General features: G+C 35.4%; 4 protein-coding genes and 2 non-coding genes across 6 annotated transcripts; 2 read left to right on the top strand and 4 right to left on the bottom strand.

The window, feature by feature from the left end:
- Positions 1-4,218: 4,218 nt before the first annotated feature.
- On the bottom strand, positions 4,219-6,496 carry LOC120274970 (plant-specific TFIIB-related protein PTF2). Its single transcript, XM_039281498.1, has one exon. The coding sequence runs from the start codon at positions 6,494-6,496 to the stop codon at positions 4,931-4,933; it is 1,566 nt and encodes a 521-aa protein (XP_039137432.1). The 3' UTR covers positions 4,219-4,930.
- Positions 6,497-7,346: 850 nt separating this feature from the next.
- LOC120274984 (glycine-rich RNA-binding protein GRP2A) lies at positions 7,347-8,148 on the bottom strand. Its single transcript, XM_039281510.1, has 2 exons — positions 7,932-8,148; positions 7,347-7,838 (listed from the first exon to the last, which is right to left on the bottom strand). Exons 1-2 carry the CDS (start codon positions 8,043-8,045, stop codon positions 7,497-7,499), a joined length of 456 nt encoding a protein of 151 aa, XP_039137444.1. The 5' UTR covers positions 8,046-8,148; the 3' UTR covers positions 7,347-7,496.
- Positions 8,149-13,006: 4,858 nt separating this feature from the next.
- Positions 13,007-18,269, top strand: LOC120274859 (probable LRR receptor-like serine/threonine-protein kinase At2g16250). Its single transcript, XM_039281398.1, is given in 6 exon segments — positions 13,007-13,349; positions 13,351-15,081; positions 15,083-15,132; positions 16,101-16,229; positions 17,129-17,151; positions 17,244-18,269. Coding segments are annotated over 6 exon segments (2,610 nt in total). The 5' UTR covers positions 13,007-13,244; the 3' UTR covers positions 17,816-18,269.
- Positions 18,270-18,538: 269 nt separating this feature from the next.
- Positions 18,539-18,610, bottom strand: TRNAQ-CUG. The gene has a single exon. It is a non-coding gene; the product is annotated as a tRNA-Gln (tRNA).
- Positions 18,611-18,667: 57 nt separating this feature from the next.
- On the bottom strand, positions 18,668-20,742 carry LOC120274793 (AP-3 complex subunit sigma). The gene is made up of 7 exons (XM_039281331.1): positions 20,593-20,742; positions 20,439-20,481; positions 20,255-20,316; positions 19,760-19,856; positions 19,548-19,618; positions 19,062-19,153; positions 18,668-18,952 (listed from the first exon to the last, which is right to left on the bottom strand). Exons 1-7 carry the CDS (start codon positions 20,659-20,661, stop codon positions 18,886-18,888), a joined length of 501 nt encoding a protein of 166 aa, XP_039137265.1. The 5' UTR covers positions 20,662-20,742; the 3' UTR covers positions 18,668-18,885.
- Positions 20,743-20,817: 75 nt separating this feature from the next.
- TRNAR-CCU lies at positions 20,818-20,890 on the top strand. The gene has a single exon. It is a non-coding gene; the product is annotated as a tRNA-Arg (tRNA).
- Positions 20,891-21,446: the final 556 nt, after the last annotated feature.

A 21,446-nucleotide genomic window follows, 5' to 3' on the forward strand; every position in this document is an offset into this window, starting at 1 on the left:
TGAAAGAAGACGAGAGGAGAAAAAAAAACTAAAAAGAAAGGCTTTTATTCTTTTACCACATATTTTAAGTTTTTTTTTTTCATAAATGTAAGCATGAATCAAGGCAAATTTTATGTGTATTTCATACCTTGTTTGTGTGAATCAAATCAAGTGTGCAAAAATTCTGGCTATTAAAGTGGTTTTTCATGTATTCGTTATAGTTGCAATGGATATTTCTTTTAAAATGAGAAGCTTTCAACATAAACGTGAAGTCAATTTATCAACAAAACAGAAACACCTTACGCAGAGGATCCAGTGCTAATAGATCAAGATGTTATGAACACTCTCTTTAATATTATAAATCATTTATTACAATTACTATAAATATAACAATTTACAAATAAAATCATCAATTTATTAAGACAAGAGTGCACCTTCTATATATAATATTTATTTAGACATTATTGAATTGCTAACTTATCAAAAAAAAAAAAATGATTAGTTGAAGAAAATTGCATGATTCAATAGTAATTGAATGGGCCAAGAATGGATTAACCAAGATGTTGAAAATGGTTGAATTAAGTGAGTCACTTTTGTGGGTTATTTTTCTAGGTGACACTACAGTGGTCGTTGACAATTAAACATTTAATGATGCTGTCCGGGTATCCTTTAATTTATTATATTTTAAAATTTTATTCAAGTAAATAAATGATTTTTTTTTATATAAAAAAAAAAATCGTTGATAATCTAATAAAAAGAAGAATTGGAGTGGGTGTGGTTTGTAGGCCCACACTTTAATTTCACTTGCTGACGTGGCTCCCTTAAAATTATCCGGATTGGGTGGTAGTGTAGGACCCGCGGTGTCGGTGGAGATTCCAAAGTAGACACTAAAATGCGTGCGTCCATATTACTCTCAAGATCACCATCCAATCTTGATCCAAGGGTGGAAAGCAACTGTGATTTGTGTGAAAAATGATTTTCTTTTAAAATAACTTGAAAATTACATTGCCAAAGATACTACCGGTTAGTCCTTTTTGCTTCCATGATAGTTTATGCTGTGCGTGATAATACCATGGAACCAAGATACACATTATCACTTACACAGTAAAAGATAAAGTTCGTATAGCTGGGTTTTTAGAATCAGGGTATTTTTTTTTAATCTGACTTATCACAGTTTGATATGTGTCATGAAATTTTTTTTTTTTTTCAGAAAACACATATTAGGTTATGATAAGTCAAAAACTCTTGTTGTGAAACTAGGTAATATGAACTTTAAAAAGTAGCAATATTTTTATAATATAAATATTTATATAATTAATTATTTTTATCATAAAAATATTTTTATAATTGAAATATTATAAAAATAATTTATAGGGAAAGTTTTTTAAATTTTAGTTATAATTTTTTCAAGTAATAAAATTAAAAAATTTTAAATATTTATAAATTTAATAAATAAATAAATAATTGTACTTAAATTAATTTTGATGAAGAGTATTACATAATTAATAATAATAATAATAATAGATAATTGGGTAATCTCACCATCCCACTTATATGGTAATTATAGCTTAAATTTATATCAAACCAAATAAATAAATAAGTAAATTCAGCATATTCAGTTACAACAAATTAAACAGTGTTGATATAAGTTAAAATATAATATTTTTCACTTACATTGTAATTTCAATTAATGACTAATCTATTACTATATTATATATTAAAATCAAATACTAAAATTTATAATCTATGTTTGTGAATAAGCCATCTCGATTTTTATAGTAAGTACGATGGAATCGTATCCATGGGATTATTATTCTTATGTGGTAGCCAAGACTATTTTGTTTATGGGAGTTCTTTCTATGTTGTTTTTCTCTTTATTGTTGATGCATGTTTTTCCTTATTTTTGAGTCTGATTCCACAGCAAGTAGCATTTGCATGTTTTCTTCCTTTTGTCTTTTTTTTTTATAAGAGGAACAAACAGCCCGAGCTCGCTTAAATCGTCGTGGGCGATCGCATGAGTCTAGGTGGAGCAATTGGGGATGGGGCCCGCTCACATATGGGCGCTAGGACGACCTACACACAATCACCGCTCACATCCTCCGTGCCCTCAGCCGAAAATCAAACTCTCACCACTAGGTGAAGAGCTTTATCGGCAACCTGTATACTAATAGACCATTTTTTTTTCTTCTTTTTATCTTGTTGGGTGGAGTTTTATACTTATCGTTCTATCTGTACATGTTTCTTTTTTATTTTAATTGAAACAGTTTATCCACTTATATCTATATAAAAAATAAAAAAATTTGCCATTGCACTGATGTTAAGTATAAAATTAATGCATGAAAGATTCAAGTCAGAGAATTTTACTATCCAATTGCAGTCTCAAGTATAAAATTAGTGCATTCGATGGCCTCCGCTCATCTTAATCATATTTGTTTTAATCTTTTATATTTTGTATGCCATTATTAATCACCAACTTTTGTCAGTGTATTATGTTTAGATGGAATAGCTCTAGTGCTCAAGTTAACTTTCTTGAATATGCAACTGAATTTTGAAATCATGAATATTTCCTAAGCTTGTGTTTTATTCTAATTAGAATGATGAGTTATTGCATGAGATCTTTGGGTCTCATTTTAACTCTCACTTGTTGAGCATGGGCTCAATTGATGACTTAGTCCAAACATGTGGGTTTGGATACCTTCTCATGTTAGTGATCACAATGAACTCATCTCTTCTGATTCTGGAAATCAGAAATACCATAATTTCAGCCTATTAAAAATTAATATATATCCTTATTCGTAATAGAAAATATATAATAATATCATATGGGACACGTGTCAGAATATGATAGACTGCAACCAGTGTATTCTCTGGTTCCAGAACCAGGGGAGATGAACTCGATCACAATAGAATGGTTGGCTGATATATTTGAGATATTTACTGTAGTTCACAGAGTTTATCTAGTTATAAATAATCTCAGTGATGACTTAAAATAATAATAATAATAATAATAATACACCACTAATTTATTAAAAACCGGAACTCATAAAACAAACAAATAAATCTTTAATTTATTGAAAACCAGAAATCACAAAAGAGACCAATAAATTAGTGATTTATTAATAACATCATTGATTTATTGAAAACCAGAAGTCATAAAGAAGACAAATAAACCACTAAACTACTAATTTATTGAAAACCAAAACTAAAAAAAACAAACAAATGGCTAATTTATTAAAAATCAAAAATAAAAAAAGTTAGATACAACAAAATGAAAAGCGGTAAATCTTTTAACCAAAAAGAAAAAAAAATGAATTAAATATAAATATTCCTGGGACGTTTTGGGCTAGATTGAGATTAAACATAAAATTTGTTTTAAATCTTTAGATTAAATTCATTTTAGTAGAAAAGTAAATGTGCAACAGTGGAAGAGGTTCATTAATGATACTTCTTTAGTTTTTTTTTTATTACCAATAAATTTACATAGAAAGCACATTACAACAAAATATAATAATTTTCCAGAAAACAGCTCATGAAGCAGAAAACCATCTCCACCATTTCTAAACAGAAAAATAAAATAAAAAAGATGCATTATATGAGATTAAGTACAATAAGTAGTACATCCATACAAACAAAATGCAAAGAAAAAAAAATTATAAGAAAAACAAAGATCAATGATTTGATGATTCATCAGAGAAAGGATTATTTTTTCCCAGCATCTTCCACAGTAGTGTCTTTCTCAGAGAAGAGATGATGATGCTCACATGCTGCTTTTCCTATGAACATATCCACCAACAACCTTGTAATTTCAGTAGTTTTGGAGAAAACAAGAGAAGATGAAGAAGAAGAAGAAGAAGATGATGATGAAGATGAAAACTTAGACTTGGAATGATGATGGTATGGAAGAAAGAGCATTGCAGCAGTAGGTGCCATTGTTGAAGATTATCAATGAAACATAACAAGTTAAATATGAATGATATATATATATATATATATATACATATATAAAGAGAGAGAGAGAGAGAAAAAAGAGATGAGATGGAATCAATGCATATTGAAAACCTGGGATTTGGATAAAGGAAACAAGGGGCGTGTCATCTGGTTTTGGACTCTTCTTTTCAAAAGAGTACTGTGGGCTTTGATGCTGGTTTTGGCACTCTCATTTCCCATGTTGTTTGTGAAGAGAAAAATAAATTTTATAATTGGATTCAGTACAAAATATCCAATGTAGAACAAGGGAAGTTGTGCATAAATATTATATTATATTGAAAAAAAAAAAATGAAAGACATACAATAAAAATTCCTTTCCATATAAGCAAAAATCTCTTGTGCTGGCCTTGGCCTTGCTAAATCTCATCCTAATTCACTTTCAATTAAGCAGTACTGCCAATTACTGCACTTTAGTGTCTATCTTTGATGCCTCTGTTTTCTTCTCATGTGTATATCAATAGTATTAGTAGTATCAAAGTAAAGGTATATGGTTATATTGATCTTTGCTTCCATCCTTCCATCAAATGGCTCAAAACATGCAAAAGTTCAAAAAAAATCTCTTATACTGCCCCATGCTCCATGTCATCTAGATTTCACTTGATGAAGCAGTAGAAAGCTTAATCAAGTGATCCAACCATTCCACTCTTTTCCTCCTTTTGTCAGTAATAACAATAGTATTATCTAAGCAAGGTTTCATCATCTGCTCAATGACTCAAAACTCATGCAAGTCCATATCTCATCCTCATTCACCTGCTGAAGTAACTAAAGTTCAATCAAGCAATCCTCCCAATCAATACACCTCTTATCATCTTCTCCTGTTTCTCTCCTCCCCCAACAATGGCTTCCAATAAGATCTCCTTCTCTTTTCTTCTTTTCTTCCATAGTAATAATAGTACTATCAAAGCAAAGGTTTTTAACTGTTTCATTAATCCTTTGCTCTGTAATCCTACTGTCAATGATGAACTCAAAAAACATGCAAGTCAAGCAATCTCTTATACTGTCCCTGTTCAATCTCATCTTCATTCACTTGATGAAGCAGTAGAAGTTCAATCAAACAATCCTCCCAATCAATGCACTTAGCATCACCTTCACCATTCCCTTGCCTTCTTTTCCTCTTGCCCAACAATGGCTTCCAATCAGACCTCCTGCTGCTCTCCTCTGTTTCAGTAGTAATAGCAGATGTATCAAAGCAAGGATTCATGGTTTCATTGATTCTTAGCTTTGCAGCCTCTATCTTCATCTTTCTCATCCTCCGAGACTCCAATCCGGCAACAAAAGAAGGCGGCAATGCCTCAAAACCAACGTCTCTCTCCACCACCTGCTCCAAAGTTATCTCCTTGTTTGGCACCCATATCCCCCTTTTCTTCCATGAATCCAGCAAAACCTTCACATCCAATCTCCTCTTCTTCCCCAAATCCATTCCCAATCCAACAGCGTTCTCTCCAACAGTGCCCAGCTTCTCCAATGCTTTCTTGTAACCATGCGCGAGTGATATTCCAGAAAGCTTCAATCTTTCCAACTCTTGGCTGCTCATGCGAGAATAATTGTCCTTCGATTCATCCCCAGTTCCAACATTGAAGTACTTGGAATCCTCCTCCGAGTTCTTGCTCAAGAAATCATCCAAATCGAGAGAAAAAATCTCGTCTTGGGACCGTGCTTTGGAATTGGACTTTGATTTTATCTCCATTAAACGAATCAACAATGGAGCATGATGGATTAGGTTCTTCGCATTAACGTCCTCGCCCCATGGAAGCAAAGCCCTAGCGACACGAACGAGAGTATCGACGAACTCTTTGTACCTGAGCTTGCTCGTCGAGACGTTGGCATGGATCTCCGTGGCGATCTCGGAGATGGAGGCTTCTACGCTGTTGATTTCGGCGACAAAGGAAGCAACGGCAGCGACCAGTGGAAGGGGCTGGCGGCCGGTGGATAGGAACCACTTAGTGGCACACTGGATCAGGAACATCCCCTGTCCAATGATCTCCTCGGATTTCCGGCGATCAAGGGTGGAGAAGGAGGAGAAGGAGTGGAGAGCTCGGGAAAGGAAGAGAGAGGGATCGATCGGAGGGAGACAAGGGAGATCAAGACGGCGGGAGAGTTTGGAGGCAGCTCGGGCAATCCTCCGGGGTTCCACGGAGACTGCATCGGCGACCTCAGAGATCGGAAGAGGAAGGCAGTGCTGGCGCGCGGCGATGAAGGAGGAGGCAGCAGCGACGGCGGGGATGAGAGGGAGACGGCCATCGGAGGCATCGGCAGCGAGGCGTTGGGCATCGGCGGCGCGATGGGCGGAGAGGCCAAGGCGGGAGGATACATCGGAGAAAAGAGCCCGGGCGTGGTACTGGCGGCGCTCGCGGTGGCCGAAGTCACCGAAGGAGTGGACGAGGGTGGCGGTGCGCTCGCCGTCGCCGGTGAAGATCTCGGCGACGAAGTCGTCGGTGTAGAGGACGACGCCGCACGTGTCGCACACCCGTGTGAACGTGCCCGGATCGACGATGATGCTGCCCTCGCCGCAGCTCGAGCACACCGCCATCGTTGAAGAGACTCACAAGAGAGACAAGGGTTTGAATTTTATAGGCTTTTTATTATGGGCTCGATTATGACGGCCCAAGAGTAGGTACTGGGATTACAGTTTGAGCCCGGTTATAATTATGATTATTTTTTATTTTTGTTTTAAATATCAAAATGTTCCCTCTATTTTTTATTGTCCGTCTTTTTAGTCCCTCTCATGTAAATTCCACTCTTTTGAACTTGTATTTGCACATTTTCGTCTTTTAGTTATAAAATTCACCCTTTGGTCCTCGTATTTACATATTTTTATTTTTTATTTTTTGTCCCTCTAAGTCATTAACTGGAAAGACCAAAAGAGCAGATCAGTCAATTAGAAAGACAAAAGGACAAAAAAAAAATGTGAAACATGACAAAAAAAACGAATTTTAAAGACGAAAAACACAAAATAAAAGAACAATTTTGATATTTTGACCAATTTTTATAATAATATATATTTTTTTTACTGTTATATAATCTGTAGGGTTTAAAAAATAAATATTTATTTTAATATAAATCATGTTGTTTTAGAAATTTATTTATTTATTTTTTAAAATGTGTCAGAATTAGAAAAATAATTCAATTAGTCAACTTTGGTATTTGATTGCTATTCTTGCTTGTAAAATCTACAATTTAATATAATTTATTTTTATATAAAAAAATTAGCTTATTTTCAATCACAGTTGAATTTTACCAAACTTGTTGATTGGATGAATTAAAAATCACATCATTAGCACCAAAACAAAATTTAATAAACAGATCAAACAAGATGAATGCTAAAACTCTTAACAATATGAGATTCATTTCATTGAAGATCAAAAATTACTAGAAAATAGTAAAAAAAAAAAAAGATAAGAAATCCATTGACCATAGAAAGCCATTAGAGATCTACTACTTGATCAAAACTAATCCTAAACCACACATCAGATAAGATAACACGAGATTCAAAGCAGATAACATAGATAGCACTCAAAGCTCTCTCTTCTTCAGTTCCTCCAGTTTCCATCCGATGCTCCATTGCCTCTTGGGAACCGAGAGCCACCGCCACCGCCGCCGCCGCCGCCGCCGTAGCCACGGTTTCCACCACCGTAGCCACCGCCATCACGACGGTTACCACCGTAGCCACCGCCAGCACCGCCGTCCCGGCGGAACCCACCTCCACCGCCACCGCCACCGCTGCCACGGGACTGAGCTTCGTTGACGGTGATGCTCCGGCCGTCGAGATCCTGGCCGTTCATCCTATCGATGGCATCACGCATCGAGTGCTCTTCCTTGAAGGTAACGAAACCAAACCCTCTCGATCTCCCCGTTTCCCGATCATTTATCACCTGAAAACCAACCCCAAAAACCCAGATCCATTAGATCTAGCACCGAAACCAAGAGAAATCAATGGAAAACCATCAGATCCGTGAAATACAAACCTTAGACTCGATGATTTCGCCGAAAACCTTGAAGGCTTCCTCGAGGGAGCGTTCATCCGTCGCCCAGGCAAGACCGCCAACGAAACAGCGGAACGCGTTGTCCATGGATGCCATCGGAGAGGAGAGGAACCAGAGGAACCCTAGAGAGATCGGAGAGAAGAGAGAGGGGGAGGAGATCCCAGCCCACCTCTTTGAGAGCACGAGAAACCCTAATTTCGCCGAAACCCTAGTTTTATAGAACCATGGCCTTGGGTTAAAAGTTAACCAGGGTTATGTTGGATTAACTAAACCTCAGGATCTTTTAGTTCTTATCCTATACTTTTTCATGGGCCGGGCTTAGGTAGGCCCACTTTGCGATAGATTCCAGGGATATCTCTCCTTTTTCTATATAAATATCTAGGTTCTGAGATTACCTTTTTATCCCTGAGACTTTTATGGCCGTCAACGTCCTTTTGCAGGCTATTTAAGTCTTTAGAAATTAATAAAAAAAAAAAAAAATTTGTTAGCTTTTCCATTGGTTATTAAAAAAATATTTATTTATTTATTTTGTTAGGTTCATGGGCTTATTTGGGCTGAATTGTAAAATGAAATCGTTTGTTAATGGGTCAAGCCGGTCTCGAATTCGATTCGACCCGATTAAGTTATTTTTAGCTTGAATGGATTAAAACATTTAGAATTGGATTTGGCTCGATTTAAATGCAATTTAAGCTTTTATGTATTAATTAAATAAATTAGAAATTAATAATATTATTAAAAAAAATGAACGAGTTCATCACCATTAAGAACTATATAAATATGGGGTTTAAATCATCTGTGTAATTATTACAGATAATCTGTTCATTATGGATATTTATTTATAGCCGTTGGATAATTATCCAATGACTATTGTTCATATAGATATTGTGCATGATTACTATTTGACAGGGTTTATGAATGCCTTCTATGGACATCTTTAGATTTGAAATTTAAAAACGTCCATAGTAGATGGGTCCTCATATGTATATATATATTAACAACCAGAGTTAAGTCAGATTGATTTAAACTTATTTTTCTTCACTATAACTATTTGATTTAATTTTATACATTAATTATAACTTTAATGATCTTCATTTGTAGTAATCAATATATATATGCCACTAACTTTGGCCATGTGGAAATTATTGGATGTTTTAATCCATGTTGACAACCAAACACAGATATATGTGTGACTTTGTTAAGTACTGATATTGAAACATTAATTTTATGATATCATTCTTTGTGGGGAAGACTTATAAGTTATTACTGAACTCTTGAAATAGCTGGAAATGCATGTGCTCTCTTGCAGTCTGAGTCATCAATCATAATGCATGGTCTTCATGGACAGTTGATGGAGTAGTAAACTTAGACCTTTAATTAAGTATCTAGTTTTTATATGCACTTATGATTTGAGTAAAGTAAGAGAGTTTAATTAATATATATATATATATATATATATATATGTGATGGTAATTAAGATTAAATATAGAAATTACATGAAGTAAATCAAGCCATGCATGTACATAGATCCGGATATTTGGCAAGAATGTCATATATCTAGTAGTACATAGTGACCAACTAATGAAGTTAAAAGAGCATGGTCCAGTTGAAACTTGAAACCCTAATAAAGAGAGAGTGACATTGCAAGAAAATGTTAGGTACTATCATTTTAGTTGTACATGTTTTCTTTCAACCAAGATCCTTTGTTTGTGCACTTATGTTCATTTACAAGTCATGCAACTTTTCAACTACCTTTTGTCTCATTTATATGTCCATGAATCTTAATTGATATAACCCTAACACTAATGCTTTTGTTCTTTTGCCATATTAATTATGATAAGTATTGCTTGCATTGAAAGTGGAACCATGGGGCCATTTGGTTGCAATGAGTGGAATGGAAAAGAGTGGAAGAGTAATGAGAATGAGGGGGATTGAAAAAGGAATGGGAATAAAAACTATATTTGGTTGGAAAGATTGAAGAGGTAGTTTATTAGGAATGAGAAAAGTAAAAAAAAAGGGAAATATGATAAAATGACTATTATGCCCTTTATACAAATGAGTTGTGAGGATTATATTTTTAAAAAATATTTAAATATTAAAGTAAATTAATTATTATAAATAAATATTTAATTTTAATAAGTCACAAAATCTCAAATTTTTTTGTTAACATCAATAATTAACAAATAATTAACTATAATGATTAATTAATTACCAATTTTAATATACTTTTAAATAAATATATTATGAATAATAATTATTATTTTTTTAGCCATTAATATTGATTAATTTCCACATTTATTATTAATATTATAATAAATAATTAATTAGTTAATCTATATAACCAATTACAAATCGGAGATAAGCATTTATATAAGGGCAATATAGTCATTTCATGAGTAAAGAATCAAGAATCCTCCCATTTTTCTCATGATTAGTGAATACCTCTCCACACCCCCTTCACTCCTTCCTCAATCCTCTCCCACTCCCATTACTCCACATCCAAACAAATGCTTAACCAATGTAAAGAGCTATTCCCACTCCACTACTCCAAAGTCCAAACCAAACCTATGTGTTTATACTTCACTATCAACATTTTCATCTTTTTCTTTTACTTCTCTTCTAACCCTAATTAAACGTTTTTCTTTCCGGTCATCGATGTATTAGCATAATCAATATGTTGCCACATATTTAGTCAATTGCAAGTGTTCATACTTCACTGTCTTCAAACTTTTAAACCAAATAACTTAAATTTCTTAAAGAATAGTCTTACATGAGATCACTTTCAATTATTCAACTGTTTACAGTTGAACATGTGAATACTCTGAGATAAACAAGAGATTGGCATAAATATTAGTCAAAAGTTTTAGATCAAAACTTTGTGCTAGAGTTAGAGTGTTCAAGAAGAACAAGCAATCATATGCCTCATATTTCTTCAAAAGAACCAAGACCATATATAATCACTTGCAATTATATATATATATATATATATATATATAACTGTATATGCAGATGAACATATGAATAATGTTTAGATAATCAAAATGATTAACATAAATATTAGTAAAAAATTTGAAATGAAGACTTTGTGCTAGAGTGTTTAAGAAGAATAAGCAAACTAGTTATGAATATTTTAATAAATAGTGAATGTCAACTCCAGCAGCAGCCAAACTATTATAGTAATCATTACTATTTCACTTTACCAGAGTATTTTGGACTCATCAGATTGAATGAATCATCACCTACTAGAGTACCTTTTCATTTATGTGTTTTGAGATAGTGAAGAGAAGATAGATAAGAAGAAGAACGAAGAAGTGTATTTATATTCAAATAAACAAGATAAAGTATGTTTTATTTTATTAATGAAAATCTATATTTATATCTATATTGATGATGAAGTACAAAGTTAAACATATATCTCATACTTTCTTCAAAAGAATAAAGACCATACATTAGATAATTCTTTATATATCTAACTGATAAATAAGTTAAGATCAATTTGGTAGATTGGCCTTTTCCTTGTTCTTTGAATTCTAGCAACCCTTTATTTATGTTTCTACCTTTATCATTTGAATGCTTCAAAGTCAAACTTGTCTTTTTCTAGACCTTAACTAAGATGTCATTAATTTAGGATTAATTAGCAATACCTTAATGTTGAACTCCTTAATCACTTTGGACTTTTGGATGTCCATGCCTAATATATAGTTTAATACTCATTCAATCATAATTTTATTTTGAGGGTGCATGGATATCACATACTTCCATGTGATTTTATGAAAATTAGTGCTTCATGCCTCTTTTGACATGTAAATAATAATAGTAATTATTATGGAAAACAATTATTAGAATATTAGTAAAGTTTTTGGTTTTGTGGAAGCAATGAAGTCATTGAGGTAACACTAATGATAATGACAACTTTTAGACTATAATGGTCTGTTTTTAGAATGTTCAAGGTGGTATTTAATGTCATGAAAATGGTTTTGATTAGACAGCATGAGTTGACAAGCTTTTGAAAAGAAGCACCAAGTTAATTAATCATTACAATTTTCCATGAGAATTCTCACATTAGAAGTTAATTAATCATTGTAATTTTCCATGAAAATTCTCACATTAGACAACATTGAAAGTTGAAAACAATCATATGAAAAAAGAAATATAAAATCACTTTTTTAAAAAATATATATAAATATTTTTCAGTAAGCACTAAACATCAATCATGGGTAATTGAGGACATGGAAGAGGCTTATTTCTATAGGTTTATGTCATTTATATGAATAATATTTTATTTATTTTTTTAAACCAAGAGGTCATTGACAATCTTTAATTTTTTTCTTAAAAATAAAATGTGTACAACTTCACAAGAATAATTTATTTGATGAAACTAAAAATTGACCAAATTAGGGTTTTAAAAATGATTTTTAAAAACACCCATGTATAAATAATATGAAATTTTAGGATCGGTTGTTCAAACTTCAAATGTACACAAATATTTAAATCATAAAAAAATTATCACTTTAATTACGAATTACATAAATATATTAACCATGATTTCCCTAAAAACATTTGCATCCAATAAAACCAAAAACAATTTATTTTACAACAAACCATAGGAAGAAATATTTCTATAAAAATCCTAGCACGAAAAAAATAATATATATTTTTAAATAATGAAAAAAATTGAGAACAAATCATAAACCTTCACTCGTAATTTATAAAATAATAACAATAAAAATACATAAAATTTTAAAAACTATTTTTATTTTTTTTTAATAAATATAGATAATAAGTCAGCTGAGCTCTATAACAACTGTATCCTCTGTCTATGTGAGCTATGATGTGAACTCATATATATATATATATATATATATATATTCAGCAGTGCATACGATCGAAAACCAATTAATTTTTGGCCAATTATATTTTTAATATATAAATAAATATATATATATTTTATCCATTTTTTTATTATATAAATATATATATTTTTTTCTTTTTATTTTTTATTTTTATACATATATATATAAAACAGACGCCCGCTTCTTTCTGAGTTCCTCTCCGGATCATCCACTTTCCGGTCAACTGTTTCGACTCTTTTCCCTTCACAATTACCAAACTGCCACTATTCCCTCCATCTCCGGCGAACTCTCCGGGGAACCGCCATTCTTTCCGGCCATCACCTCCGCATTAACTCCCCCCTCCCTTTTTTCCTTTCACTAACTAAACCCTCCTCATTTATTACTATCCCTCTTTATTAGGTTGTGCTCTTAATGTACTCTCACCGCCACCGGTGATCTCACCGCCATGCCGGTGCTCCTCCTCATCCTCCTCCTCCTCCTCAGCCCTCCGCCGGCGACGCCGGCATTCACCCAGAACCTCACCTCCGGCTCCGATCTCGCCGGTCTCTTCCAGTCTCCGCGCCTCTCTTGGTCTCCGCTCCCGCGACTGGCCCCGCCGCGCCGACCCTTGCACTTCCTGGTCCGGCGTCTCTTGTCGCTCCGGCCGCGTTCGCTCCTTGACTCTCTCCGGCCTCCACCGCACTCGCCTCGGCCGTATCTCCCCTCGCTTCGCCGTCGATGGGCTTCAGAAAATCTCCCTCCTTGAGACCTTCAACTCCTCCGGCTTCTCTCTCCCTGGATCCATCCCGGAGTGGTTCGGCTCCCGCCTTCCCCGCTCCCTCACCGTGCTCGACCTCTCCCGCTGTGACATCACCGGAGGCATTCCTGACTCCCTCGGCGGTATCTCCAGGCTCGTGCGCCTCTCTCTCGCTGGAAATCGCATCACCGGCGCCATCACACCGTCGCTTTCTCAGCTCTCCAACCTCACCCTTCTCGACCTATCTTCCAACTCCCTCTCCGGTTCGATTCCCTCATCCTTTGGAACCCTAACCAATCTCCAGACTCTAATCCTCTCCAGCAACACCTTATCAGGTCCGATCCCTCCTCAGCTCGGCAACCTCTCTCGCTTAGCATCCCTCGACCTCAGCCTCAATTCGCTTCTCGGTTCTCTCCCAGTTGATTTAGCAAACCTCAGAAGCTTGCAACGTTTGAATCTCGCCGGCAATTCACTCTCCGGGACACTCTCTAAGAGTTTCTTCTCCAGGCTCTCACAGCTCCGTTCAATCTCGTTGAGCCGGAATAACTTCTCTGGTGAAATCCCAGAGTCTTTGTGGTCTCTTCCGGCGCTTGGATTCGCTGATCTCTCGCATAACAACTTCACTGGACGCCTCCCTGAGCTCGCGCCCATCAATGCTGGTAGTGGGATCAATGTCACCGGAGGCTCCTTCAAGCTCTCCAATAATTCTTACTATGGCCCCATTCCTTCAGTGTTTGGGATCCTTTTTGCAAGGTTTAGTGTTGTGGATCTCTCTGTGAATTACTTCCAAGGCTTAGAGCCTGTTGGATATGGCAGCAAGAATACATCTTTTGTGGGGAATTGCTTCCAGGATGCATTGAAACAGAGGAGCACTGCAGAGTGTTCGGCATTCTATGCGAAGCAAGGCCTGCCTTTTGATGACCCTACAACCGCCACAGGACCATCTGCTTCGCCTGGGAGGAAGAAAGGATGGAGTGTGAAGTATATCTTGATTGGAGTTTTCAGTGGCATTGCATTTCTTGTGCTCGTGGTGATTGTTGTTGTGTTTTGCATAATGAGGAGAGGCGGCCTGGCTGCGGAACGGAGGGAAAGGAGTGCGAATGTTGTGCCATCTGGAGGTCCGTTGCCACCTGCTGGAGTTTCTGTCAACCCGTCTGCTGTGGGTGATTCGTTTACCTATGATCAGTTGTTTCGGGCAACGTCAGAATTCAGTGATGCAAACCTTATCAAGCATGGCCATTCGGGAGATCTCTACCATGGTGTTTTAGAAGGTGGGGCTCATGTAGTGGTGAAGAAGATTGATTTGCTTACAGTTAAGAAGGAAGCTTATGTGGTGGAATTGGATCTTTTCACCAAGGCTTCACATACAAGATTGGTTCCACTCTTAGGACATTGCTTGGAGAAAGAGAATGAGAAGTTTCTTGTTTATAAATTTATGCCCAATGGGGATTTGTCTAGTGCATTGTATAGAAAGAATGGATTGGAAGAAGATGGCTTGCAATCTTTGGACTGGATAACAAGGTTGAAGATTGCAACAGGGTTGGCTAGAGGCTCTATGTTTCCTTCATCATGAATGCAATCCGCCGCTGGTTCATAGGTATGTATCATTTCCTTTCAAATCATGGCGATATTTTTGGTGGTGCCACCCATTCTATATTTTGTCTTGCTTAAGCATGATGATAGACAGTTGCACTGATCAAACTTTTTTTTTGCGTAGCTACCAGTGACACTAATTTTTAAGTTGTTCTGTTTTATATTTGATCTAGTTCCATTTTTCTGCACATTCATCATAAATCCTTGTCATCTTTAACTTGATCTGTTCTTTTATCATTGCTCGGGGCATTCTTCATATAACTTGTTTATTTATGGTAAGTGGAACTTTCTTTCTTTTGGTCAAATTACTATTCTTGTGAATTTTACATCTTATTGAGAGGTTTTGAAGCCTTTGTCATGTTGAAAACTTAATAATTATATCAGTTTCTTACTATTAGTAGGTAATTCAAGTTTGATATATGTCTTCAACTTGTCAAAACATTATAATGCTGACTACCTACCCACCCACTGATGTGAAAGCAATCCAATTTTATTGAATCTAGAATATTACCTCATCTAAGCATTACTCACTTAAATCTTGTCTATCTATCACGACTCAAGGAATTAATCTCATATTATTGTTTCTTGTGAAAAGTTAACTGAGAGATGGAAGGGTGAAATATGTAAAATGAAGAACAAGGTGAGAAATATAAAAAAAGACAAGTGCTTCAGTTAGGAATCTAGAGGAAGGACAACACAAAAATTTTCCTTCATTGAAATTGATGCTAAAAGTTTATAATTGCTCTGTTGAATTTATTAAAAATTTGATACTGCCGATTGCATAATTTTGCAGGATAGTTCAGCTAACAAAACCAAAGACCATCAATTTTTATTAACTGAAACAGTGATTTGATAGTTTCTTATAGCTTTTTTGTAATATTGGATTGGATTGGATAATTATTCAAGTTCATCCATGAATTTTGAGCTTGAACACTGAATTTTGTATTTTTTTTAACCTTGATAATTTTGCAGAGATGTTCAAGCCAGCAGTATCCTTCTTGATGATAAATTTGAAGTGCGGCTTGGCAGTTTAAGTGAGGCGTCTGTTCAAGAAGGGGATGGCCACCAGAAAGTCATCACAAGACTCTTGCGACGGTCCCAGTAAGCTCCTTACTATATAGCTCTTGGTGCATCTGATTTGAATTAAACATCAGTTATTTTGCATAATGCATTACTGTGTTTGAGCATAACTTAATCTATCTAGACTTTAGAGAACTTATTGGATTGTGCCCTTCGTAGAAAGTCTTTTCTGGTCCATCTGCCCAATCAATTGTTTGTGGACTTTTCATGCTGCTGTCTCTTTATCTTGCTATCAGTGAGAGACAATAAGGTCCTTTTTCAACAATATTTAATCCAGCTTTGGTGGATGTTAAAAAAATTAAGAAATACTTTTCCCTTGAGGTTCATTTGTTTAATATTTTCCCTATGAAAACTTGAAAGGTTTTCTATAAGCCATTACAGTACATGCACCCATGAAACCTTCCCCTTTATTTTTAATTGTCTGGAATATCGAAACAACACAAGGTGTCTGCATTGGCATCACGAACGTTATGGTGAAAATTTTGTAGATATGGTAATCTGAATTTTTTTAGTGAAAGGACATATCTCCGTCAATCATCCTGCTGCTGTGTAGTGCCCATTAGAATTAATCGCTGTGCAATTTTTTGTTGAAGAATCTCTTTCCTTATTTCTTTTTTGCTCTGTTTCAATTTCCTGTTGACCAAACAACAGACTGGTATTCATTTATCTCTTCCTCCAGTTGCTCTCATTCAAAGGTAGCCTATTCTTTGTTTCAATTTCCTCCAGTAGCCTATTCTTTGTTGCAATGCTGTGAAGCCTCTTTTTTGTTTCATTTCTGAAATGACAGCTTTCTTTGCTTGAACAAACACATCCATCCTTTACATGTAACTGAAATGCTTGCTCAGTAGTAATTTGATGCTGCACATGTGCTAATTTCTGCTCATTTTATAGTCCTAACCATGGTTTTTTTTATTTTGCAGGACTTCTGAAGCAGGCAATTTTGGTAGGCAAAAACCTCTTGACTTTTTTTTTTGAAGCATGTTTCTCCTTTCAAATGTGGTGTTGTTATTTACTTCTGCCTTGTTTCATGTTCAGGTTCCCCTTCTCCGACATGTGCCTACGATGTTTATTGCTTGGGAAAAGTATTGCTTGAACTAGTGACGGGAAAACTTGGCATGAGTGGCTCCAACAATGTGACCACAAACGAGTGGTTGGACCATACACTACCTTACATCCACATTTACGATAAGGAACTTGTGATTAAAATTCTCGATCCATCTCTTATTGTGGATGAAGACCTCTTGGAGGAAGTATGGGCAATGGCAATCGTTGCGAAGTCATGCCTGAATCCAAAGCCTTCCAAGCGGCCACTTATGAGGTACATCTTAAAAGCATTGGAGAACCCACTTAAGGTAGTGAGGGAGGAAAACAATTCTGGCTCTGCCCGGCTAAGGACTACATCTTCCCGTGGTTCTTGGAATGCTGCAATATTTGGGAGCTGGCGTCGCAGCTCCTCTGACATTGCGATGCCACCTAGGGATGATCGCGGCTTAAGGCGCTCAGGAACTATGGGGTCTCAAGGTAGCGGAGGTGAACACTCATTCAATCATAAGAGGCCCTCCAGAGAAATTTTCCCAGAGCCAACAGCGCGGGAAACATATGATTGAGTAGATTTTATTAAGGCAGGCAAGCTTCCTGTTCAAGTGCCGGATTTTTTTTGGATCAAATGGTTCAATTAATGAAGTAAATAGATCATGTGATTTTTTTCTCTTCATTCCTATGCCTGTGATTACTTTGCTCGACGCATTCTAAATGATATATGGCGGAAGAAGGAGAGAGGGTTCTGATGCTGCTGCTGCTGCAGGGTGCTGAACCTTTTGTCGAATTGCGAAAAGGAAAATTGTGCTAGTTTTTTTCCCTCATTTTTCCAAGTTAAAATTTGGTTATTTGTTAGGTAAACAAAGTTCATTATATTCTCTCTATTTTTTTTTTATTTTTATTTTTTTGGGTGATCTATTATTCTTCATTGGTGGCTTTGAGGAAGTGTATATTTTGATGGCTTTGTTAAAGTTCTTTGAACGCAGATTCTACTATTTTTTGTCAAGGACTAAACAAGAATAGTTCCAGGATCATCTTTGTGACTCAAGTATAGATATTTTGCTTTTTTTATTTTTTTATTTTTATATTTATATTTTTTTAAAAAAAGCAAAAGAAAAGAAATGTTCGTATTTTCATTCTTCATCCATTGCCACAGGTTCTTTGAATGAACTTGAAAAGCAAAATTTTAAAAAAGGGAATGTTCAAGATAAGCTAAAAAAGAATATTTAAAGGGGGACCATTGAAGAAAAGTCCAAAAAGAGTATGTTTTTAAAAAATAAATAAAAATGTAAAGGTCCCACCGAGATTTGAACTCGGGTTACTGGATTCAGAGTCCAATGTCCTAACCACTAGACCATGGGACCCTTCATGACTGTGTTTCACACTTCATTGCTAACATTATTAGTTGACCGGACCAACACAATGGAAAAGCACCTAGAACTTGCATGCTCTGGTTCAAAACTAATAAAATCAACAACCAAAACCATTACTGGCATCCAATTTTACATAAAGAGTTCCTGTTCTGCAAACATACACATTAAAGAGCAATAAACAAAATTCAAATGCCAAGACAGAAGACATCAAAACAGATGCCTCACACACACACACACACACACACTAGTTCGCTGATCGAAGATACTTATCGCCCGAGCTTTCCTGAAACAGCCTTGGGGATCAGACTCACTGCGGACGTAGATTTTTCAAGCCTGCATGTGGAAATCAATTCAGTGTTAAATGTCTTACAACATGTGTAGTTGAGTGTTAAATGTCTTGCAACATGGACAGTGAGTCAGAGACTAGGTGGGGATTTTTCACCTCGATACCTCCTCGATAGCTTTCATCACTTCTTCCGAACTTGTTTCCAGCACCTGCCCTCCGAGAATTATCTCATTCAATATAGTATGCATCTGGATACGAACCATATATTCCATGAGAAATAATCACATTTTTTTCTACTGATTTCAAAATGATCACTCAAAAGAGTGCAAACATGTGAAATGGCGGGACTAAATTTTAATAAGTCAAGTGAGCTTATACTCGGAGCATATCCATTTCTTTTGTAAGTTCACTTCATTGATATGGTAACAAAGATACAAATACAATAGATGACATTAAAGAAATTGCGTTTGCTAGTACGAAACTGCATCAGAAAATTGAAAGCATGCATTTAAATTAAGATGGGGTGGTTGCAATATTTATAGATGAGCACCGGTGCAGGACAAGGGCGGTCCTTGGCAATAATAGCAAACACATTTATGTATGACTTAAAATAAAAAAACAACATCAAGAGCAAGTAATTACCTTGTTAAAATTGAAAACAACGTCGAGCTCACAAACATTCTTGAAGCATCTGTCAAGTGTTTCGACAAAGACTGAACCACAGATTCACAATATCAATCCACAGAAATTGAATCTCAACTTAAAGGAGCAATATCTCAAGAAGAAAATAATCTGAGAAACATGAAAACACAAGGCAAAAGTTGAAAAAAGAGAAGGAATATGATTTTCAGTACCTTGTATAAGGTCAAGCATAGCAAGTTCATTCTCGGAACTATCAAATACAAAGATGAAATAGAGAGTTGCTAAATGCTTGTACACGATCTTGCAATCCTGCATCAAGAAAAGACGGTCTCGGAAATAGGCATCATAGAGAATTGCCGCATAAAACCAACAATGTAAAAGCAAAGATCATTGCTACACTCTAACAACCAAGTTACCAACCAAATGTGAGAGAAAAAGCCGATTTATCTCTATTTCAGTTCTCTTACATTATCCAATGATGCAAATATGATACTCTAAACAAGAACAAGAAGAAAATGGAATTTTTTTTTCTTGTTTGATAATATAGTTTCTCAATTTTCTTTTGACTATAGCATAGACATTGCAGCAAGATCACACGAAGAAGAACAAGATGAACAGAAATTAAAAAAAAAAAAAATAAAGGTATGGAACCCTAATTGGTAATATGCACAAATAGTCTATTAAAAATCACAACTTTGGAAGCTTACAGGGCCGAAGATATCATCAGCTTGAATGAAATTGCTGACATTCTCTGGTCTATTGCACAAAACTACAAGAGAATTGAAACCAATTCAAAAGGAGAAACCATAATTCCTTTATATATATATATATATAAAACTAAGGTGATGGGCATCAAATGAAGGAATAGAACAAAGGGGAGCAGGAAACCACCTCCATAAACCTTACGGATCATCTCCTGCTGCTTCTCTGGCGGCTGGAAACCATAAAAACAAAAAATTTAAGGATTATATAGGAGGAAAACAAACAAGAAGAAAAGGAGACCATTAATAGGGATAAAAAAAAACCCTAATTTTAGGGAAGAGACCTGGAAGTCATAGAACTTGGTGAGCCGGGGTTTGCCCTGGGTGTTCATCACAATGACTGCTCGGATCATCGTCGGCGCACTATGGATGAGATTTCGCTGGGGTTGATCGGCCTGGCGGGAAGAGAAGACACAGGAGAAAGCTTCGCAAGCTTGGAGGTTGGAAGAATAGCGAAAAGAAATATACATATATAAATATCTTAATTGATAAAAGCTATCAAAGTGATTGCGCCTGTAGCTCAGTGGATAGAGCGTCCGTTTCCTAAGCGGAAAGTCGTAGGTTCGACCCCTACCTGGCGCGAGTTTAACGATTGTTTCTTTTTTTAATACTCGAAATTTCAAATTTTGTTTTACATAATATTTAAATATTAAAATTAGAGAAACCTCAATTTATCATGGTTTTTTTTTGGGAAAATTATTTTTTAGTCCCTGAAAGTTTCAAAACATCCCAGACAGACCCTCTGACATTTGAATTCTAGGGACGAGTCCTCTTTTTTACAGTTTCTTTTCAATTAATGCATCTTACTTTTAATTTATTCTATTTTACTGACATGTATCTTCCATTTGAAATATATAGTTTCGATTTTACATGTAGTGTTTTTGTTTACTACATAAGTTTTCACTTAATATATAAAGCATTTACGTTTAAAATTTGACTTTTTCAGCTTAAAATTATGGGTTTCTAGCTTAAAAATTTGGTGTTTTCAACTACATAAGTTTTCACTTAACATATAAGACATTTGCGTTTAAAATTTGACTTTTTCCGCTTTAAAATTATGGGTTTCGACTTAAAATTTCTGTGTTTTCGCTTAAAAAAAGCAGAAATCAGCTGGGATTAACATGTCTATTACGTTTAT

Source organism: Dioscorea cayenensis, chromosome 13 (assembly GCF_009730915.1).
Source record: "Dioscorea cayenensis subsp. rotundata cultivar TDr96_F1 chromosome 13, TDr96_F1_v2_PseudoChromosome.rev07_lg8_w22 25.fasta, whole genome shotgun sequence".
In the NCBI taxonomy this organism is placed as follows: domain Eukaryota; kingdom Viridiplantae; phylum Streptophyta; class Magnoliopsida; order Dioscoreales; family Dioscoreaceae; genus Dioscorea; species Dioscorea cayenensis.